This window comes from Tinamus guttatus, unplaced genomic scaffold, assembly GCF_059628265.1.
Source record: "Tinamus guttatus ecotype Peru unplaced genomic scaffold, ASM5962826v1 Tinamus_guttatus_pri_ptg000599l, whole genome shotgun sequence".
NCBI lineage: Eukaryota > Metazoa > Chordata > Aves > Tinamiformes > Tinamidae > Tinamus > Tinamus guttatus.
Genome location: NW_028289133.1, coordinates 2,070,800 through 2,093,291, shown reverse-complemented (window position 1 = coordinate 2,093,291; position 22,492 = coordinate 2,070,800). Strand labels below are relative to the sequence as shown.

Sequence of the window (22,492 nt, the reverse complement as noted above, 5' to 3'; positions counted from 1 at the left end):
TTTTTTGGCCTTGTACCAGGATTAGACCATAAAATCACCCATAGAGCAGTTTTTGGTTTAACACATTTTTTTTTTGAAAATAAAAACCTTGTGCAAGTGGATTCCATTGTATAATCGTGTATGATTTTTGACCTGTTCCATTAGCTTTCTATACATCAAGAATAGTTAGAATGACAAAATGGTCACTGATCGTAAATAAATGGAAGAAGACATTTTTACAATTATACCCTAAGGTGCCTAGTCTAGCATGTTATTTTCAGAGTTAAAGATATCATAACAACAAAAAAAAAAGTCATTTTATCCCTGTGCTACAGGAAAAAGGCAGGTGGGTTTGCAAGATACTTATGGTGCTTACAGTTTTTCTCCCTTCTTTTTACCTTACCTTCTCTTTGCATAACTTATATGTACCTTAATATAAGCCTATATGAACCGCCTGGGATTTAATGAGAGCACAAAGCTTTCTCGTGCTAAAGCATTAAGCACTTTCAGTCATGCTTAAAAAACCTTCCAGAGAAGAGATTTTATTTCTACCCGAGTTTAAAGCAGGACTTTTCTAGATCTCCAGGGACTGTCATGGGATCTAATACACTACTTATACGGATTTAGATAATTTAGAGACTTAGATCACATTTTTTGGATGCCCCCATAAAGTCTGTGGCTGAATTACTGCAGTTTGTGAACTTCAGGGCCTTCTAACTTTGCTGTCCCATCACCCCCTTTTTTGTCTATAATTTCTGTCACCAAAATGTCATGAACCCATGTGGAAAACTCAATGTATGCTGAATATGCTACAATCTGCTACATTTCATTTGGGATAAGCATATAAGTAAGGATCTGTACACTGTCAGAAAAGTAATAAACATTAAGAGAAATTGAAAAAGGCATGCAAGAAAGAAATAAAACAAAATTGTGTGCCATGTAAACTGGTTTCATTTTTGCCTTCAAGCACAGTTATTTCTAAAGCAAAACAATTTCAGAGCTATTGTATGAAAAGGAGCATTGTACTTTGTGTACACAAATGTTTCTTTTGCCAGATGGAAGTGCAGTAATACTACCAGTGTTGTTGTTTGGATGAAACTGCATCAGATTTTAAACTTACCATGATATTGGCGGTCATCTCTAGGCACAATTCCTTTTCTTCATTTGGGCCTAAAGTGCCACTGGGTGGGGAGACAGTGGCAGAGCAGAAAGCGGTCTGACTTCCAATGAGCTACCCAACGGAGAGGAGAGGCACTGAGTTAACTCTTAATTCATTAACTCTTGAGTCTTCCATGTTTTCTCTTCGGATTGAAGAGAACTACAGAAAGTTATTGAAAGGTTTAGGGCATTTTCAGCAACATATACAGTTTGTTGAGGTGCGGCTTGGTTTACAATTTCCCCATGGTTGGTTAGATACTCTTCCCTAGACTAATTACCAATGACTTGTTCAACTGAGGCACCTGAACTGGGAGCAGAGTTGCTTGTCCCTCCTAAGTGACTATGAAGGAGTCTACAGCCTTTCCAGGGCTGGGTGAACCTGCCTCGGAGCAGAGCTGGGTGCTAGATGTGTTGTCCTGCCTCTCCCTGTTGACTATGGAGGTGGCCTACAGAGACAAGCCTAGTGTTGACAGCTTGTTGACAGCTCCAGGGGTAAACTCAGCATCTCACAGAGACATCAAATACTGTTTGAAACACTGCAGATACTCTTCTATCATGTCTATCACGTCCTATATGGCATCTGCAAGCCCTGTTAGGATGCCTTGAACAGCTTAGGACATCTCAAATAGCGCTGAATGATTTTGTGTGGGTAACTGAATTAAATCCTGAGTGGATCTCAGGGCGGATCTGAAGGACTAAACCACTAGAGATGTGATTCAGTTTACAGGTAAGTCACCCATGTGTACACGTATAAATGCAACTTGAGCACCAATATCTGGTGACCGACTTCTCCTGATTTCCATCAGCTGAAAACAGAATTTACACAGTAACTTGCATATGGACATTACATTTAGGTGCCTCAATCTGTGAGCCAAATCCCACTCGTAATGTGGAATTTAAACATAATGCAGGCACTTAAAATTCAAAAGCACCATTGGCTCTGCTCTACTGAATTAAATGCAAATCCTGAACTGTCATGACACTTTGTTTAATACTCGGTAGCTTATATCCCATTTCCCTCAAATCTCCACCCACCTACTCTCCCAGGGACAAGCAACAGACACTAAGAGCTTATTAACATCAACTGGTAGTTAATCTTGTAAAGACTCATGCTGTGGAGAAAAGATGTCTAAATCTCGCTCATACTCCAGTAAAAAGGAATCACTGCTCAAAGGACACACCAGGTACCTTCCTACTAAATGAAGGATACATCAGGGACTGATATCGTAATTTCTGTCAAAATAGAAATATATTTACCTCTCCCCATAAGTATTTTGCTGGCAGCAGTGTCTGGTTAAAAAGCTTGATGGTTGCTTTGGCAGGAACTCCAATATAAATTTCAGTGAACACTAGATGACTAGACATGAGGCATGCCTGGGGGGTCTGCACTTCAACAAAAACAGGAAGATGACTGGAAATAAACACACAGATGGTCTATTGTTATCGTTAATGAAATGTGCTAGACATACAACAGCATGCTGGAAAGAATGATGGTTATGTTTATCTAGCAATATTTGTGATTGCATAGTTCATTGATAGGTTAAACAATCCAACTCTGAGTTTCTGCTACGTATTTTTATTTTAGCAGATAAAACTACCTAAGGTGAAAACCACACACGAAGCTCAGGAAAAACAAACCAAACCGCTACTTTTTCCCCTTACCTTCCTACTCCGTTTTCCACCTCTAGCTCTAATACTGTATGGAGACGCTGACACAGCAACGATGTGAACTGAACTGAGATGCTGCACATACCCAAAGGGGGTACTTCTCCAGCAGATGGATGGATGGTGAAGGAGGACACCTGTGAAAGAGAGGAGACAAACAGATGAGTAGACAACAGGAGCCTCTCCCAAGCATGGGGCTGAAGGGCAACTATGCAGACTGCCACGAGCTGGGGGGATTCTTGGATAGAAGATGGGAAGGAAATCAAAAGCCTGGGAGTGAGATCAGAGTTGATCTCTGGTATTTCCTGGGGCAAGAATGGGACTCTGGGATAATGAAGAGAAGGGATTATGTCTCTAAAATCTCTCTGGGATCCTGTGGAGTGTCAAGAGACAGAGGAATAAAGAAGGGAGAAGGAAGGGTTTGAGGTCTGGAAGGCTTCACTAGAGCAAATTCCTATCCCTAATCCAGCACTTCCACCTGTAACTGTCCCAAAGGGAAAGGGCCAGGCAGATGCACTGTTCTGCAGGGCTGCATAACAACCACTCATAAATCCTCTTTCTTTTTGCTGTCAACGCTCACACAAAGTTGGTGATTGCTTGATGTATTAAAAAACAAAACAAAGCAAAAAAAAACCTCCAAATCCTTCCTGTGGGCTTCCATCTCTTGGGGTGCTCAACAAAAAGTTCTATCCAAGTTCTTCTTTCAGTTGCAAAATTGACACAGTCTGTACAGAAAAAACGGAACTTCCAAACACTGTTTAGACCAATTTTGCCTTGAAACAAGCAAACTCCATTGCCTGCCCAGGCAATCACATGAAGAGCCCTACAGGCAGATTTTGGCCTTTTATTACAACAAAAAGCACTTATCCCATGGTCCAGATTTCCTCACTTCCCTTTAATGTATAACACCAAACAAAAATCTAGTTGCAAAGCTCACCACGTGCCAGAAATAATAAAAATAAAATAATAACAATAAAGTAAAATATTCAGGAATATGCTACAAGCAGCAGATGTCAGCTCTGAGTCAGTTCTTTGCCACCAGCATTAACTCCAAGCTGCTCTGCTTATTTCATACTAAGTGATAGAATGAGCTCTGAAGTCAAGGACAGGACATCATAGTCTAGAAAATACTATAGTTCTAGTATTGACAGTGCTAAAAAGTTGTTTTGGGGACACACTTGCGTTTTTCACATCTCTGGAATGAACATTACAGCTGCTAAAATGAGAAAGAAAGGACTAAAGAGAGAGCATAGGCAGTTACGGCAATCACTTACCTCTTCATTCCTTTCAGCTAGACAAGCCTGGCTTTCTTGCATTCTCCACCGTGCTGGCAGCTGACACAGATTTTGAATCTCAAAGGTTCTTAACACACTCTCACCCCATTTAATCAAACCTAACTGGAGCGATGGAATATTAATAGAAAGAAGCGGGCCCTAGGACACCAGGAAACAGATGTCAAAATGGACATTTCTGCCAAAACTGCCTGATTAAAAAGCATACAGTAGCTAAGATTAATGTCTGACTTCACATAAAATAGCAGAAGGCAAATGTATTGCATGTAATACAGGAAAATAGTTATGGTCATGAGAGTATCAACATTGCCTTAATAGCTACTAGACAATAAAAATACCTTCTGTTTTAAAATGTCCAAGATTGGTTAGACCTTCAAGAGGCAAAAACCTTTAGGTGGTCAATAGCCAGGCCCTACAGCCTGTCATCCTGCAACACTGAATTCATCACTCACCTTAAAAGCGGCCTCAACATGTAGCACCACGGGCTCAGAAGAGTGTTGGATTTTACAAAGCAGGTTATGGCTGACACAGCCTGGTTTCCCTCCAGTAATTGCCAGCTCAAAGTCACAGCACTCATTCATATCTAGAAAAGAAAAATTCAGGGTTCTGCCTCAAAGTCTCCAAAAGGAGCAACCTGCTGAAATTCTATTACTGAAGCTCCTGGAGCCAACGCTGGTCTCTCAGGGCTCCAGTGCGCTGTGGTCAGGTCCTATTTTGCAGCATGCTTCATAGAGCTCTAGGACTTTTCTGCTAGTGAAATTTTAAATATTTTTTATCATCAACTGACACATGAAAGTCACAGAAACTTTACCTATGAATCCAGTGTAAGGTTCAACTTCCACTATATCACATGCAATGATTTTCTCCCATGTATACTTGATTGATGATTTGCTGTAATTCCACATCTAAAACAATTAAAATCAATGAGCTAAACAATGCACTTTAAGCTTTCATAATGACATGTCAATGTGCTGATAGCACTGATGCACTGCACATGAGGTACTGCAAGTCTGATGACCATATACTCAACTTTCATTGTAAACACCAGTCATACCCTGATCACCAAGAAGCACTCGCACATATTAATACATCTCTGGTCCAGCTCCAACACATCAGGACTCCACATCAATCTTGAATAAACTGAGCACACGCAGAGTTGGAAGGCACAGACCCTCATCTATTCTAATTTGAACAACACTAACCCCGTGTTTGAACTAATTACTGTTTTTTCATAATATGCTGTCACCTTCCTTTCCTTTCTCCTCTGTGTTCTGAAACAGAAACAAAAAGAAGTAGGATTCATCTGATTGGATTTCAGATATCTGTAGTATAGATCTCATCTACATCTGCTTTCATCTCCTAAAAGTTCCTTTAGTGCCAATAAAGCCAATTAGGCAGCGCTGGGAGCAACTCTGAGTCATTTTAGCCTTTAGGATGACATGAATCCCCTCCTGGATGCTGCTGACCAAAGACTAGGAAAGCCCAGAGCAGGTAGCTCAAACATGGATATCTATGCCTAAAAACTGTATTTAGTCAGATGAACTTCAATGACTATTTTCACACTAGTACTTATTGCTTTCCAAAATTGAAGAGTTTGCCATTAACTGTTCTTTCCAAGGAGGACATTATAATATTTGAAGCCTTTAGGTGATTTTTTTTCCTTCACAAAAATGAAACAGACCTTCAAAGCTGAAGCTTCAAATTCTTCTTTTGAGAACAGCCTTATTTGGCAAAGAATTTGTCCCTGCTTGTGAGGGGAGGTTGGACTAGATGATCTCTAGAGGTCCCTTCCAACCTCAACCATCTGTGAATGTGTTTGAAAGGGACATGCAAGCTCTGGAACTCTCTGGCCTGCTCTTTGGATCTATTTGGATGTTATTTCTTCATCACAGCAAATAACTTTGCCCTCTGCATCACATTTATCTCTAAATACATTTCCACTTTCTACCTTTTTAAGATTTAAAAAAAGAAGTGTGACATGTATAGTTTTTCTGGGTTCCTAGAACGTCTGAAGTGACTGCCTTAAGTTGTAAAAAAAAACAACAAACCTTCTAGGAGGAGTAAGCAGGAAACCAAATATCTTTAAGGAAAAAAATGGGGAGACTCGTAATGGGGAAATGTCTTCCTGCCTGGCTCTTGCCATGAAGCCTGTTCTCCCCAGGTAAATCTAAGATCAAAAGGATTCCAGCCTATACTGGGGAGCATAAGTGAGTGGACAGTTGCAGCAGGACTCCTTTTTTAATGGGCAATATGAAATTATTTGAACCCGTAAGGTAAAAATTGAGGAGGTCTGATAAGTTGCAGGTATATGTGACTTCTGTAGCTTTAACTCTTGTCTCTTCTTGCTGCAGTCCTTCGAATAAACAGTGTCTCTGTTATGAACTGATTTATTCAGCTGCTGGCTAACCCCCCCAAGTGGAAAATTCTTGCACTACAGGAACAACAAAATGATAAGCAAAAAGTTTGTGATTCAGAAAGTCATTTAAGAAGGGCTGAAATCTAGGGCATCACCCAAGAAAGAGGGGGAAAAACCCCAACATCTGCTGCCTGGAGTGTGGGACAAGGAGGCCTGCTGTGGATTTCTAGTGCAGCTCCTCCTGTAGTCATGGCTTCCTTGAAAAATATTTTAAAAATCTGAGGTAACATGGCTTGTTACCTATGTTATAACAGCACCTGTGATATCCAGTGACACCAAGCAGACAAAGCCAAAGCAAACAAACCTTAAATGCTTTCTTCACATTTACACCAATAAAACTTTCTCCAGGGATGATAATGACATACGGTTCCAGAAGGAGCTGGAAAGATTCTGTTGAACCTTTAACTTCTATTTCCATTGTTATTACATCTTCTGCTTTATATTCTGGGTTGTTTTGAAGCACCGATTCTGCCACTAAACTATGGGAGGGAATATAATAGAATTAACAGTTATCTTATACTGCTGTACATCAGGCATTACTCTTATGAAGCTATCAAGTAAAAGTATAACGAAAACTGGCCCAACCTAGCTAGACACATGAACGTAGTATGCACTGTGGACCCAACTTTTAATCAACAATTTAAAAATGTACATAATGTTTTTGGATAATTTATCTTGGGTTATTAACCAATAATCAATGATAACTGCAATAAAACTTATAAACAAGACAATAAAAATACAATGAATAAACAGGAAGTATGAATCATCAAATCTTCTCAGCTATAGACCGCTGATGTTCAGCGAGCCAAGGCTGGGGGTAAATAAAATGTGGAAAAATTCCAGTGACATTCTCTGGCCATCCTAGTTTGTTCATAAAAAACTATTTAGGTAATCAACTGTTGTGACAAACAACAGAAAGCACTGGACATCTCAGCAGAAACCCTGGGAAATTAACAGACATGAAGACAGTATTATATTTTTCCAAGACAGCTGCAGCCCCAGGCAGAGCTAAGGCATGTGTTTAATCAAGAAGGACATTTGCAGGGAGACGCTCTGGACTACCATTAGTTGTGCAGTTAAAATCCTTAATAACTGTCTGTGCAGTGATTTTTGTTATTATTATTATTCTGTATTATCATCACTAAAGTGATAAAGAATCCCAGTAACTTAATATAGTATCATAGCTAAACTATTACTACACTTGTTACAGGGAAACAGTGTTTCTCAGCTTACCAGCGTGATGGTGGGATGTCCCTCAGTACCATCTGAATCACACTGTGATAGCTCTTCAGCTGTCAAACGAGAACGCAAAGGATTTTATTGCCAAGTAATCACTAAAATTGAGAACTAAAAAAAAAAAAAAAAGAAAAGAAAACAGACATCAAATAGTTCCTATTTAAAGGATGAGCAATCACCATCAGAGTAGTAGGCACTGATCAACAGTATTGAAAATCTGTAGTTACTAAAAGAAAACATGTTTGACTGCAAAATATTAAGCCAGATTCTGATCTCATAGGATAATGCTCCAAGAAAAACACTCATTTTTTACATGCCTGTTGTTATTCCCCAATATATTGCATACTGCTCACAAGCATGTATAAAGGCTCTACAAGCTAAGAGGACTATTGCTGTGGTAAGTTAAAGGTTGTTATAGCCACACCAGGGCAATTAGCCTAATTGATCAGCAATCTGATTTTGAGTAAGAACAGCTATTTCCCCTGCTGGAAGAGGCTGCCTTCTATACTCCAGCTGGGGGAAAGGGGTGGAGAGAAGAGCAGGGAGAGAATAACACAGCCTTAAGGGGCCTTGCAAAGGATTCATTTGTTTATAGAGAGATATTAACCTAAACGTATAAATTATTTCAATACATACTGTTAGGAAAATAATATCATCAAACATCATTAATATATTTTTCAATTAACCTGTTTAAAAGCATTAAAACAATTTGTCTTCCACATTTATTGGAAACATTTCTATATTTGCCAGTCTCCACAGTACTGGATATTCCCACTCTTGAGCTTTGGATCAGGTTTCTTTAAATACAGTGAGCTCATACTTCTTATTTACCCTGACAGGAGAGCAAAAGCTAAGATAACAGTCCCAAATCCAATGGCACAGCTGCATCCAAAGATCACTACACTTCTCTTTACCACAGCTGCATATCATCACCCTCCTGCCAAAGATTACTACCCTTTAAATTTACCCATAGCTGCTCTTAGGACCATTTCATTCCAAATGAGTTTCAATTGGAAACAGTTTAAATAATCCCTGTTTGCTAACCAAGCTTGTATGGGGTGGAAAGGTTGTGGGGTGGATCCCCCCAAGCAGTTTGGCCAGCAGATAGGAAGGGGTAGGAGGTAGAAGAGCTGGTTGAGTGGTAACGTCTTCAACCAGCCCAGCTGCAGCAAAAGGAGGATGTGTCCACACGTTCACTGTGAAGTTAGGGTTCAATCAGTGCCCAAAATGACATGAGATCAGAAGCTGGCTCATATTTTGCAATCAAAACATGTTTTCTTTTAGAAGCTCTTTACATTTTTGAATACTGTTTATCAGAGTATGGTACCAGCTAATTAAACTTAATTCAGAAAGCTGCACAGCAAAGGTTTTATGACCTTCATAAAAATACCCAGCTGGAGTCTGTAGATAGGAAGAAATCACAGGTCGTTACCTCCTGTGGAGCGTAAGTGAGAATAAACTGGTGATCAGCATGGGGAAGCAAAACTCCCTGCTTAGGATCCAGGGAGAAGGCTGAGTCTGTGTCTCGATTATATTTGAGCTTCGTGAAGTCCACAGCTCTTCCTGGCATTAATGGCTGCAGATTGGGTTTTATTATCTGCCAGTAGAAAGGAAGTTCTACATGGCTGCAAAGAGACCAGTAAACAGCAAAAAGCGATAATTAAAAAGATTTTTGAGTAAGATATTGAGAGAAAAAGATCAGTTCTTCCATATAGATAATTTCTCTTCTTAAAGATTAGGAGGCAATTGATTTACTAGTCTTTGTGAGCTACAAAGATGAGGCAGCAAAGAGTGTATATACTTTGGTGAGAACACGCTAATATTTAGAAATAAAACATATTTGTAAGAAATGCTAAGAATTTCTTGCCTTATCTAACTTGTCATGTAATACAAATTTTAAGATACTCTATAATTTTTCTTTCAAAAATCTGAGGACAACAGACTTTTCCTACTGATACTAGTATGCTTGCATTGGACTGCTGGTGATGATCTACATGTCATTCTGAATTTAATCTAAGTATAAACCTTAGTCTTTAACATGTCAACAAACACAGCATCTCCATCCAAGTAAAGATTATAATCATGACTCTGCAATGTTCTTCATAACCCAGTTTTCAGAAAAAACTTGCTCAGCTGGGTTGCTTCAGCGTAAGTGTACTCCATGAAATCTGTGCATAGGCTTTAAAAGCTTGTTTATTTTGGCCTCAAAAACTCGGCATTAGCGAAGGGACACAGGAACACTGGAGTATCAAAATGAGTAATAGTGACATAAAATTAAACAGCTGCAATTTCCTATAGTACTTTCTAAGGTAGTAGAAAGTTTCCTTGGAGGTCAACCTCAGCCTGCCCAACTTTGTTTCACACCAGCAATAACAGCAGAAGTGAATGGCCAGCTGTCATTATTATAATGCCAAGCTTTGGTCAAATTACAGCATCCAGCTGACTGAATCACACTTTCCAAACCCAAACAGCATTCTGTACCAGCATTCTGCATGCGTGGGTTTTAGGCCAGATAGCAAACTCTGAAAGAGTCACTGCAGCGAGTTGCAATTTACTTGAATACATCTAGGAGCAGTATTTAACTCCTTCCTTTGATGACCTGCATCCCCCAGCTCTGCTTTAAGCAGGCACATGGGTCCACTTCTGCTACTGTTTGAACAAATTTGATCAAAAACAGGATCTCAGCATGCTCAATGGAATATAAACACACACAGGGACATGTTCCTTAACACAGATAGAGTTTGGATTTAAATCCATTAGAACCCGATAGTACAATTCACCTGACAAAACTTAAAAGTTTTAATCCGAGCTCGTCACGATGGTCTCCCTTTTTCATCTGTGAAATCCAGGCAATGGTGTTCAAGATGTGATAGGTCCTGTTCTATGGGAGATATCTAGAGACAAGTCAGGATTGTGTTCTAAAAAATACCTATTTCCCTGTGTTATGAAAGGGTGTCAGAGTGTCTAGTTTGCATGTACAAATAAACATTGTAGACAGGTAAAGTCCTATGAAACTAATCCCATCTGGATGACCGAGTTAAATACTTCCTGTAACCATGCATATTTGTGCGTATTTGTGCAAAATCTTCTGGAATTGTGGATGTATCTGTATAGAGGTAATTACATTGACCTTGACATGGGCCAAGGAATATGGATAGTAGCTGCTACTAAGTCTGTTCTGCATATATTGCTTCTGTTCTTTACAAGCATATCCTTTAAGCTTAATTACTTAACAATGGAGCAAAAAGAAACATGGCAACATTTATCAAGTGAAGATTTCTCCAATCTGAGAGAATGTGGTATCACAAATGACATCATTAATAGTATGTTTGGACTGCAGAGTGTTACTCTATTAATAGTAGTTACATACGTAGAATTTCTTATAATCAAAATCTTCTCCACAGAGGTGTGTGGGTTTTGAGGGTCAAATCGTATGTGATGCTGTGCTGTCACATCAGTAACTTCACCAAGTTCAGGGTTGCTTTCTCCACCCGTGACAAACAAAAGCTCCAGAGCTATCAGCTGTCCAACGCCTTGAAGAAATAAACGGAATTAATGCTGTGGCTATTAACTTTTTTCATACCACTCATTAACACCACAGTTGCATGGAAATGGCTTGTAGTGATTATAACTAGTATTTCCTCAAGTTTCAGAACTCTAACGTATTAATCGTATGATACTTTCCTTTTTTGTTATTATTATTACCATATACCAACAGAGAAGTCCTCTGTATAAATTTAACTGATTCAGATTTCAGAGCCATGACCTCAGCTCATTCACTCTAGCATGAGGTTGTTATACATTTGTGCTGTTTCAATGAAGTCAGCAGAGATTCGTGTTTGCAATGGTTGATAATGTGGGTTCCAGACTTTCATAGCAGTATATTAAAAACAAAAACAAGCAGCAAAAGCATTACTGAAAAATTTCCAAAGGAAATAGGCATAATAAAGTGCTTACATGGACTTCAAGCTATGCAGAGTTCTGCATTCACAACTCCATCTCAAGACAACAGCTAACATTTACACCCCAGAATTTCAGCTGGTTTCATTAGTTAACAGAAAGACCATGTGGCTCCTGATCACATACAAGATGTGCCACGCATCTGCTTCAGACCCAAATACATTTCTGCCCTGTTACAGCTGATTCTTTATAGTTTGACATGTTATTTTATTGATACAAAAGCCTGATTTGTATCTGATCGCGGTTGTTTTTTTCTGCTACTTGGTGACATTTTACTTCTGTAAAGTTCTCTTTTAACTACAGTGGGTTGAGAACTCAGTGCTTTCTAGGTATGTCATTTAACTCTAGGAACATGCAAAGTACTTGTTTAATCCATTGACTACCACTTTGAAACTGTGAACTTGAAAGTGTGTTGAACTGCAACATACACCATATCAGCAGTGTTGGAAACATGATCTCTGAAAGGTGTTAGAACCAAACCTGTGACTGTAACATCGTTGACCTGACAGTTGTCACAAACAATGGTGTATATTTGCTGTGAGGCTTCTGGAGAAGAGGGAAAAAACATTACCTGGAAGATAGAAGGTAAACAGATTGCTGTATGGATTTCTCCCCAGGAAGTCATACACTTCAGTTCATAATTGGTCACTAAAGAACAGTCCTAGTGACAGAGTTACCTTATGCATACAGCAACAGTATCACTTTCCCTTAATACACACCAGAGATAAATATGTGTTTTCAGGGTGACTAAACCTACGTGTGTGGGGCTGGTTGGTCACCGAGGTTACCTTTGTCATCATTAGACATGTAAGCACTATACCAGTTTACTCGAATGAACTGACACAAGAATCAGATGTGCCCTGTCTCACTTCTTAATCATTGCCACTATATTGCTTGTAAAGCTACAACAGGGTCAGCTGCTGTGTGCCATTTTGGAGCTCTGTCTCAGCAAAAATTGTGCAGGGGACCAAAACGATGCAACCCTTGCCCCCAGTAACATGGACCATGGCTCTCCTGCCTGTTATCCAGGATTGCCTTCAAGTCCAGCCCCATGCTCCATGCACCTCTTCTCCTCCCTCTCCTACATGTGCCTGGTCCTGAAGGAATCACTAGGGAGAGAGAAAGGAAGGGAACCCTCCTCCTTCACCCCCACATACACAACCCACTACTCCTGGTGGCAGCAGCAGGTAAAGAAAGGAAAGGCTGGAGAGTGCGTGTGGTCTCTTCATCACTCTACAGTGACAGATTTTGTTTTTCCAAAATGTTATTTCCAAGGAATCTCACAAGCCAAATTGTCTTGGATTTGAAGCCCCAGTTAGCATCACATAAAGACTCTCTTGTTCTCAAACTCCCATTTTCTCTAACATGATTCTTTGCATAGGGAAGACCTGACTGGTCTCTGTGTGGGGTAAGCAAGACTTAGAGTTACAATGAAAGACCCTCCAGAAACATTCACAACTGCAATTCTGACATAACTGCACAGAGAGATTTAAACATTTTCAGTCATGTAAAACAAAATTCACAAGCTCAGAAATACACTTGATATTCTGAAAGTCTTGTTTGGCTCATGTGTTTGGTGAAGCACAAGTATTTTATATAGCAGCAGCTACCAACCTCTATCATTGTACTCTGCCCTGGAGTTAGCTCAAAAAATGCAGGACGGATCCCAAATGGACCCTGTGTCACAAAACCAACAGTTGCAACAGCCTAGGAATAGAAAAAGAAATATTTACAAGTTAAATACATTGTTTTTTTTTTAATATGGAGCAACCTAAAACAAGTGATATGCTACAGCATCACTAATTTATCACTTCCCGTAACTGCTGTTTGTTCACGGATTTCAAAAGCAATATGGTTTATCTAGAAGAAATGCTCCATGATTTATAATTACCTTACTGAAGGCAGACAGATGGAAGATCCTGTCTTCAAGGACAAATGAAACTGTCAGGAAACCTTATCCTAATGTTCACAGAGGAAACAAGTCCGAGCACAGGAGCTGTGTCTGTCTTTCTGTGCCTCTGGCTCACTTCGAATGAGCTTTGCAAAGCATTTCAGGGAGCACAACCTGGCATATGAGGTACTCCCATTAGCCTTTCCTCCAACAGATAAAGGCCAATCTACCAGATGCAACTCATCTTCTTCATTTGTGTCACATAGAGCATATTTTGTGATGGGAAGTTAAAGGCAGAAGGAGTGTGATGCTCCTCCTGTTGTGACGCAAAGATGTGCAAGTGTAGCAAGGTCAATAAGGGAACTCTTTGGTGAGGAGAGGGAGGAAAATAGCTAAAGCAGAGCTTGAGCTGACTGCATTTCTAATTCCTGTATGGGTAAGGTTAAAATTCAAGATAGCTGTCCCCCTTCCCCCAAGTTGTGCTTAAGTTTACCTTGCCAAAGCCAGATAACTCCTTTCAGAGGTAAGCCAGAACACGAGTAAGAAGCATGGATAGCCAGGAAGACTCAGTTTGAGGATACATGGGAATCTCCAAGGGAATATGAGAGTACAGATGTACCCAGTGGAACCCTTATGACTTCTGTGCAAATGTAGCATGACTAGCTCTCAAGGTCTAATGTGTCAAAACTCCTGTGCTGTATCAGATACTCCTTTCTAACCACTCACCCTGAAATTAGAAGATGGCCAAGCTGTTTTGGGCATTATACAGAACCTGCCAGTGCTGAATCCATCATTTCTGCACAAAATCTGTGTGATTTTTATTCCTCCAACAAGACAGGAACCACAGTCTATAATGTGAGGTACTGCAATGAATAACACAGAAAATCAAACTACATAGACAATGAAGTTTGGCAATGCCAGTTAGTTCCATTATAATTCTTTGAAGGCAGATACTGCTGTATAGAAATAAGAGGTATTACAATTCTAAAAAGCCCCAGGTTCTTGTCATTTGGAAGATAAATAGCATTTTAAATTTAAACAGTGCTTCCCACATGAAGACTTCACTGAATAATGACAATAAGAAAGATACTTTTGCAAAAAAACCTGTGTTACAAGAAAGGTGAAGCTATGAAAAATGAAAGCAAAATTCATGCAAATAGTTTTGGTTGTTGCAAGAATGTTGTAGATATCTGAGAGGCGAACTTCGCCAATACATCATAACGATATATAACAAATGTAATATTTAATGAATATTAATCAATTGCATCCAATGATTATAACTAAATACTAAATACTTAATATTTAGGATTGGTATTCACAGGTAGTAGTTCAGGAACTGACAAGGTACAAACCTGAACAAGTGGATCCTGATCTCTCCTATTTGTAGTGAAAAGAGCTCAGTGTGGCAGACACAAATAATTGAAGAAAAAATTGTCAGGATTACATTTCAATAGTTATTTAATACATTATGATTCAAAATGTAGCAAATGCACCGCCTTCCTTCTCCACATTTTTTTTGCACCATACAACTGGAGAGAGTCTAATCAAAGCCATTAAGCTTAGGAGAAACGTAGAGAATTAACTTAGCTTAAGCGAAATACAGGATGTTACTGACATGTGAGCACTGGAGGTGGTCTTTTAGCTAGGATTGGTATTAGAAGAGGTTCTGATGCTTGGGTCTCCACTGTTATACAGTCTTCATAATCTCCTAAATATTCAGGAACAAATTGGATTGTATACTGGCATGACATCCCAGGAGCAACTATTCCTCCTTTTCCTGGGAATTTTCCTGGGAGGAAAAAAAATGAAGGAAATTCAAAAGTCAACCCGCTAAGTTTGCAGTATGTATTGATAATTGCAACTCCTTCTGAAAAAGGACTTGTAATAAACTGTCCACATGCATTGCCTAAGTCAAGCTGTCAAAAATGAATAAAAAAAAGGCCTTGCCTGTATACCCAGTGTATTTGCACACCTTCTACTGAACTGAAAAAGAAGGACTTGTTGTCTGAAACATATTATTTTTCTCATAATTACAGAAAATAGAATGTGGAGAGACCTGCAGAAATTATGTGTTTTTCCTCTACCTTGGGCAATGTTTACATGTGTATGTATAACTTGTCCTAAAAATTCCTGCAGTATTTTGACTGAGATTCCACAATTTCCTTACAGTCTATTCCAGTGCCTGATTCTCCTACTGTAGGAAAGATTTATGTCTTACCTTCCATCTAACTTCATCTTCCTTGATGCAATTTAAGTGCATTATTTCTCGCCCTTGGACCCTACTGATTTCAATGGATACTGAGTTTGTTCCTAGGAGAATTTGGGGCAAGACTCAGTGTTGGTATTCTGTGGATGCATTTCAATCTAACTGCAAATATTTTAATATTAACTAGTCTTCTCGAATCCTTCATTAAAAATTTGAATCTGCCTATAAGTTGCATGTGAGTGGTCCTAGAAATGTAGCAGAATCTTCAGTTTCTTGAGGACTGAGTGTTATTACTGTCCTACCCACAGCATTGTAGATAGCAGAACAAAACATAGTCTCCTAAAAAATCTAAAAGATTTCTTGTGTACTAACATCTCAAAGGTAGTAAAAAACACTCACCTGGTCCAACGGCAAATGCTGAAGTAGAGGGAGGGATAAGTCTTAGATGGTGACATGTTGAAGTGATGTTCTGTAGCTCTATTGTCATCTTCATTTAAAAAGAAAATATAATACCGCATCATAATTTTCAATATTCATTACAGTGATTGCAATTATCTATTTGCTTTGCCAGTAGCAGCTGTTTGTCATTACAATAGGCCTTAAAATCAGGAATACCACAGATGTGCGAAAATAGTAATTTCTCTCAGCTTATTTACTAAAGGTTAAAACAAATACTTCCAAAATCAAGCAGAGGTTGAAAAGGGTCCTTTGCAGCCTTCACTACTTAGACTGCCAGTGGAAGGTGTGAAAGTGTATCTGGAATGAAACTGAAGCGCCATTACATGAATATGAAAATGAAACTTAGACTTTTATTAAACTACAGAAGGTGATGAGGTTGGGTGAAAGATGTAGATCGTGCTGAGAAATTATGTTTCTCAGTGGCAGAATTAACTCTCTACAAAGAGGTAAATTCTTACCTCATAAGCCTGACCAACTTCATAATCAGAAAACAAAACAGTAGGTGGATTAGCAAGAAACGCAGGAACAAATGAGGTATCACTGAAAGGAAGAAAAAAGATACAATGTTGTAAGTTACTACATAGTTCTTTAATTACTGATAAAATAAGAAATGGTAAAATGAACACTTAAGCAAAAGCAAAATGTCAGTGGGATATCTTGCTTCCTGAGAAACTATATAAAGACATATAGCTCAAAATACCTGCATATAATAGTTCTAAAGTTGAACTCTTTCTGGGCTCCAGCTCAGAATCAAAGAACTATCTACACTACATACCCTTTCTTATCCTGAGCTTTTCTTAGGGCCATGATTCGGTCCACCTTTTCCTGAGAAATGACAAGAGATTTGCCTCCACAAAGAGCATTCAGTGGGAAAAAGCGGGGGTTCTTCAGGTAGTTGTGTCTCTCCTCAAGTCTGGCAATGTGACCATGTTTGCTTCCTCTGTCTGCTCCATGTTTACTGTCTTTCCTGGCTGGCTTCTGCAAGGCTCTAGATTTCTTTGAAAAACAAAGAGACCACGGCTCAAAATTAGCACAGCAATTTTGAGGATGATGAACAAATCTGTACACGAACAAACAGTAATACAACATTGAAAATTCATATAAAAATACTATATTTCTCTTTTCTTATCAGACCAAAGGAGTCAATCTGGCAATGCACTGAAACTCACCTTCTGTTATAAGAATAGCAACAGATCCTACAGTTCTGGCAGACTAAACTCAGTAATTCTGTAAAATATACCTTACTCATCTTTTTAGTCGGGTAGTTAGGCTCTGGAGTCGAAGGCAGTGTTAATGTGGATAATGATACATCTGGCAGGCTACCAGGTTTTTTATGGAGGTGTGCAATCTCTGTAGGCATCCAGTCCTCTGAATTCGAAGAAATGTGCTGTTTAAAACTAAATGTTTCTTTTATATAGCCAGGTTCTGATTTTCCTACAGGTCAAAGAAAACATATTTCTATATGAGAAAGAATTAATTATAAACACTTACTTTAATACAGATAGGTGACTTTATTTTAGTCTTTTTTGATGGTAAATAACACACTGTTAATCCCCTAGAATTTCACTGATATTCACAGTTTATTTTGCCCAAATGATGCAAAGCGTTTTAGTAACAAAGTTTTTACAAATATTAATTAAATAAGCACAGAAAGTTAATAAAAAAACACTGAGAGTTATATTAATCTTTCAAGAGAGTGGAACTTTAGAATGTCCTTGTCAGCTTACAAAAACTTTTTATCAATCTGCAAAGGTCAGAAAATTGACCTAAATAGAAGGTCCCATCTAGCTCCACATTGCTGTAGTTGAACAATGAAATTCCCACCTTAAAGGTTACTCTCTAATTTTAGATTTTTGGCTTTGTTTTTTATTATTCAGAAGAGCTTTTTTTGACTCGCCTGAAATATTTCATTTTGATGACCAAAACCTTTAATCTTGGCCATTGCATCCATAAAAGAAGAAACTGAATAGCAGTAGAGGAGTCCAAATCAGTATTGTGCTTGAGTCAAAAGGAATGAAAAGCAAACAAACATGTGCAGCTGCCATTACATTTGTTATTTAAACAAGTTTAAATCCAACAATCTGTTAATTCCAGGGGAAGAATTTTTAATTTTCCAGGTTTACTTTGACAATATCCCTGAGATATGAGATTTTATGGTTATAATACTAGAGTTCTGCTTTGACAGAAAACAGCAGAAGTATGCTCAGATCTACTACTTTCTTCAGTGCTCCAGTTCTTAGAGAGCTGAAATCCTAAATTATTCTCTTCTTTAAAAGTTACCTTTTGGTGCTCTGGTAACAGGCATTCTATCAGTGATATAATCTTCAGGGCAGGTGAAATGATGTTTTCTGAGAAGTTTATTATCCACCATCCACCTGAAAGAGGATGCCACTGCAAGAGTAAAAGGAAAAAAAAATCTTAGCTCCTTAAGATAGTCTGGTCTTCATCAATAAAACTACTTATTCAACCAGCTATAGGTTATACACCCATAGGTCACCATACTATAACTAGACAACTATAATTTCAGGCTAAACTTGAGAGTGACCAGGCCAAATAGTTTCTTTTCATGTTAAGTGGATGTAACTCCTTTTGATTCGCTGCACAAAATCCCCCATAGTTGCTCTTTTGCTGTAAGGTCAAGCTAAAAGGTCAGTGAGGTCAGTGTCAGCCCTATCAAGCTTAAATGAACTTATCAAATTAGACGAATGTTGGCTCGGCCTCCATGAGCATGTACTGGGAGGAGGTAACATTTCCATAATCCTTACCTGGTGGCAATCCTATTTTGTGGAAGTCTTCCCCAGCACCTGCCTTCAGCACGTTTAGGGCTCTTTCTTCTTCGGCTATTGCTCGCTCTTGTGCTTGAATGATGTTCTCTTCTACTGTGTCAGCTTCTGCCAGTCGGTAATTATACTCAGCAAGAAGCTGTCATGGACACAGGGAATGCAGAGAAATAGCTGTAGTTTGAGCTGTCACAGACTATCAAAGATCTCCCTATAGATAAATGTTTTCATTTTGCCTTTGAGAAGCAAATAAAGAGTGCTTGGTAAAACATCATTAGTTTACAGGAATAAAATGACATGCTGAAACACCTTCATTTCTCTCATTTAGCTTGTGCTGTGTTAGAGGCACTACCCAGTTTTTCTGTGCCAACAGGAAGAATGTTGTGAAATATGAGACGAGCTTCTTGGAGCAAGAGAAAACTCTGTCTTTCACCTTCTGTGGGACAATGGCTGCTGCATGCATTTTGCCTAAAGCACAGGATTACTTTTAAAGCAAATATTCCCTCCTACACATTAGGATGGTTTCCAAAATACCAAACTATCTCAGTAGTGAGACTTTACTTCATACATATTTTAGATTTAGGTGATTTACAAGCACAACTCCAAAAGAAGATCTTGCAGATCAGAGGTATTGCAGCAGAGCACAGAGATAGACAGGAGCAGTGTCAAGTGAAAACTAGAGATGTTTGTCTCAGAACATTTGTAGCCCATCACTGAGCTTTTGAAGAATTTTTTTGTAACGTGGTTTAATCTTATGGTTGAAACATTTTTAAATAGGATGGGCAAGATGCGTCCCAGCTACAATTCAATGCTTCTTCCCGTCCTGCTCATCAGGTCCTTTCCACCATCAACAGAATCTAGGACATGACTCCATGACATGCCAAAGCAGATACCTAAAATGCATCAGATGAATCATGCCCTAAAAAGGGCCTATTATTCTTCTGTGATGATACAGAGAGCTTTGGGTGGCTAGTTCAGTTGTAACATACACATTAGAGATATATACTGCCAGTTCAGGTGAATCTTATTTTTCAGGAGATAGCATTCACATTTTATTACTCAGAACATCCTGTGTCCAGTGATATATTGATAAATGATTCAGAAGAAATATAAAACTTCATTTTTTCCAGGTCTGATAACTCAAAAGTTATCAGTATGTTATCAGTATCAGTATCAGTTATCAGTAAAAGTTTGAGTATGACTCAAAAAGGAAAATAAAATGAAACAAAACAGACATTGCTCAGATCTCCCTAGAAATAGCCTCATCTCACACACTGACGACAGCTACCAAAGCAGTATGATTAATAAAAATTTTTATATATATACTCTTGTTTTCATCCAAGATTTCCAAATAGCTTTAAAAACTCTAATGACCTATGTATCATAGTGCACCACTAAGGTGGGAAAGCTATATTTAAGCATCTCTGCAGCATCTGTTTTCAAAATGCAACACACAATGATAGATTACTGTAAGATAGGATGTCTAATACATTAACTTTCAATTATATGGAGGAGTTAAGTTGCAGAATAGGCTTTTAAAGGGTGATTGGTTTTACTTTGTGTTTGAGGAAGCTTCTAGAACAGAGAATAGTATGTGTAGTTGGTTAGATCATGCCAATTTAAGGGAATGATCCTGAGGAAAAAACATTTTCAAGCAAGTTTCTGTACCTAAAAGACTGTCCATAAAAATGTCAACTCTAGGAAAAAGAAAAAAAATAAAAATAAAAACCTTTTTCACCCCAAATACCTACAAACTAAAACAGCAATGAACATATATGTGTAGTAAATGTGGACACAGCTCTGAGCTCTGACTTGGTTTTGACTTGTACCTTCTGCAGCTCCTCCGCAAAAGCCTCGTGATAAACGTCATCTCCCCCGCGGGACTTGATCAGACTTGTCTCCATGTCTGCCCCTATCACGTCTCCAGTGTACAGCTCCTTGAAAGTGCTGCTCAACAAATGGGAAATGTCCTGAAGAAAGAAAACGAGGCTGTTAATGCCTAAATATAGAGATAGGAACAAAGCAAATCCCAGGGGACACAGGCTAGTACGCAAGACTGATTAAATAACTATTCAGTTCTGCAGAACTCATTCTAAGTTTAGTAATTTTTTAAATTCCTGTGGAATAAGCCTGCCTTGAGGTGAAGAAATCCCAAGGCAGGTTGTGTTGGCATCACTAAATGGCAGCTTTGATGCCAGGACTACCTAAAGGTCTCCTCCTGCTGCCAGAAGAGCTGGGACGGGGCCTCTCCGGGCTCCAGGAAAGCGCTCGAAGTGACTCAGGTAGCTGCTGCATGATGGACGCACACAGAGAGCGTGCAAGGGACGTGCCCACGGGCCCCGTGTTACCTGCGACCCGGGGCAGAGGCCTCGCTGAGCCATGGCCGGGTCCCTGCAGCCCGGACCGGCCTGGTCACCCCTCACCGTCGCCTCAGGCCTCCTGCCGCTCCTGCCTCCAGGCGATCGCAGCGCGGGCTGTGGCGCTGGGCGGCCACGTCTACCCCGGGCGTCGAAAACACTCCCCAGCCGCAACCTCCTTCATAAGGCGCCGACTAAACAGCGCTGCCGAGTGCCCCGGCAGCCGAGGGGAGGACGGGTGCTCGCGCCGCCATCCCCAAGAGACCGGCGGCGGGCGCAGGGGCCCGGCTTGTGGCGGCGGCGGGACGCCAAGGCCGCCGCTTCCCCCTCACCCCGCGCGCGGCCTCTGTGTACGCCGGTTGCTAACAACAGCCGCCTTCCTTGGCCGAGGAGGGGGATGTTGGCCTTGGAAACGGCGCTCGTCCCCGCTGCATTCCCGGCATAGCCTTTCTGCATTTCTCCAGGCTCCTTTTATTTGTTATATTCCCCCTCCCCGACAATGCGTCTTGCTGCATTTTTGTTTCCCTGCAAAAAAATGAAACTTCCCCTGGGAAAACTCCCAGTGTGTCCATAATATCCCATGGAAGAGCCTAAAGTGGGAGCAATCGCTCTCCTCCAATGGGAGCTAGAGCAGGTACCGGTGTTTTCTTGCCTTTATCTGTTTGGAGTATCTCAGATTTTGAGTTGATTCCGTGATCAGGATGCCAAGTTTTTTGTCTGCTAACTAGAATGCCCATAAAACTCAGTGTTTTTCTTAAATATTCTTTCCCAGAGTTTAAGATAGCCTTGGAGTAGTGGCAGTAAAGCAGATGTTTCCGTTTAAAGCAGTATAGATATGTATAGGAAAACTGACTGTGGATAAAGCTTTCTGTTCTTTTATCTTTACTGCTTTTCAACAGGCAGATCATCCAAGTTGGAAAGTGGATGCCTTCTTCTTCCATTTGCAGTCCAGCAAATGTACCATGAAATCAGAAAATGAGAGTGAGACCTGCTTGCTCCACAGTCAAATCCAAAATCGGAAGAGAAGATTTAAAAGCTGTTCCGGAGCTGTACGCAGTTCACTTTCCCTAATACATAACACTGATATATTTTT

At 39.7% G+C, this 22,492-nt stretch overlaps 1 protein-coding gene across 1 annotated transcript in view; it reads right to left on the bottom strand.

Moving 5' to 3' along the window:
* The window catches only part of DLEC1 (DLEC1 cilia and flagella associated protein), a 41,547-nt gene extending 20,124 nt beyond the window's left edge, over positions 1–21,423 (bottom strand). Inside the window, exons 1-22 of the mRNA XM_010225851.2 lie at positions 21,391–21,423; positions 20,872–21,012; positions 19,028–19,184; positions 18,543–18,653; positions 17,503–17,696; positions 17,038–17,258; positions 16,721–16,802; positions 16,203–16,290; positions 15,213–15,386; positions 14,324–14,460; positions 13,321–13,413; positions 12,187–12,277; positions 11,117–11,279; positions 9,179–9,371; positions 7,744–7,802; positions 6,815–6,989; positions 4,906–4,999; positions 4,547–4,677; positions 4,077–4,235; positions 2,800–2,939; positions 2,395–2,548; positions 1,100–1,210 (exon numbers count right to left, since the gene is read on the bottom strand). Of these exons, the coding sequence (XP_010224153.2) occupies positions 1,100–1,210; positions 2,395–2,548; positions 2,800–2,939; positions 4,077–4,235; positions 4,547–4,677; positions 4,906–4,999; positions 6,815–6,989; positions 7,744–7,802; positions 9,179–9,371; positions 11,117–11,279; positions 12,187–12,277; positions 13,321–13,413; positions 14,324–14,460; positions 15,213–15,386; positions 16,203–16,290; positions 16,721–16,802; positions 17,038–17,258; positions 17,503–17,696; positions 18,543–18,653; positions 19,028–19,184; positions 20,872–21,012; positions 21,391–21,423 (2,901 nt within the window). The remainder of the gene's footprint in view (positions 1–1,099; positions 1,211–2,394; positions 2,549–2,799; positions 2,940–4,076; positions 4,236–4,546; positions 4,678–4,905; positions 5,000–6,814; positions 6,990–7,743; positions 7,803–9,178; positions 9,372–11,116; positions 11,280–12,186; positions 12,278–13,320; positions 13,414–14,323; positions 14,461–15,212; positions 15,387–16,202; positions 16,291–16,720; positions 16,803–17,037; positions 17,259–17,502; positions 17,697–18,542; positions 18,654–19,027; positions 19,185–20,871; positions 21,013–21,390) is intronic.
* Between the last annotated feature and the right edge of the window lie 1,069 nt (positions 21,424–22,492).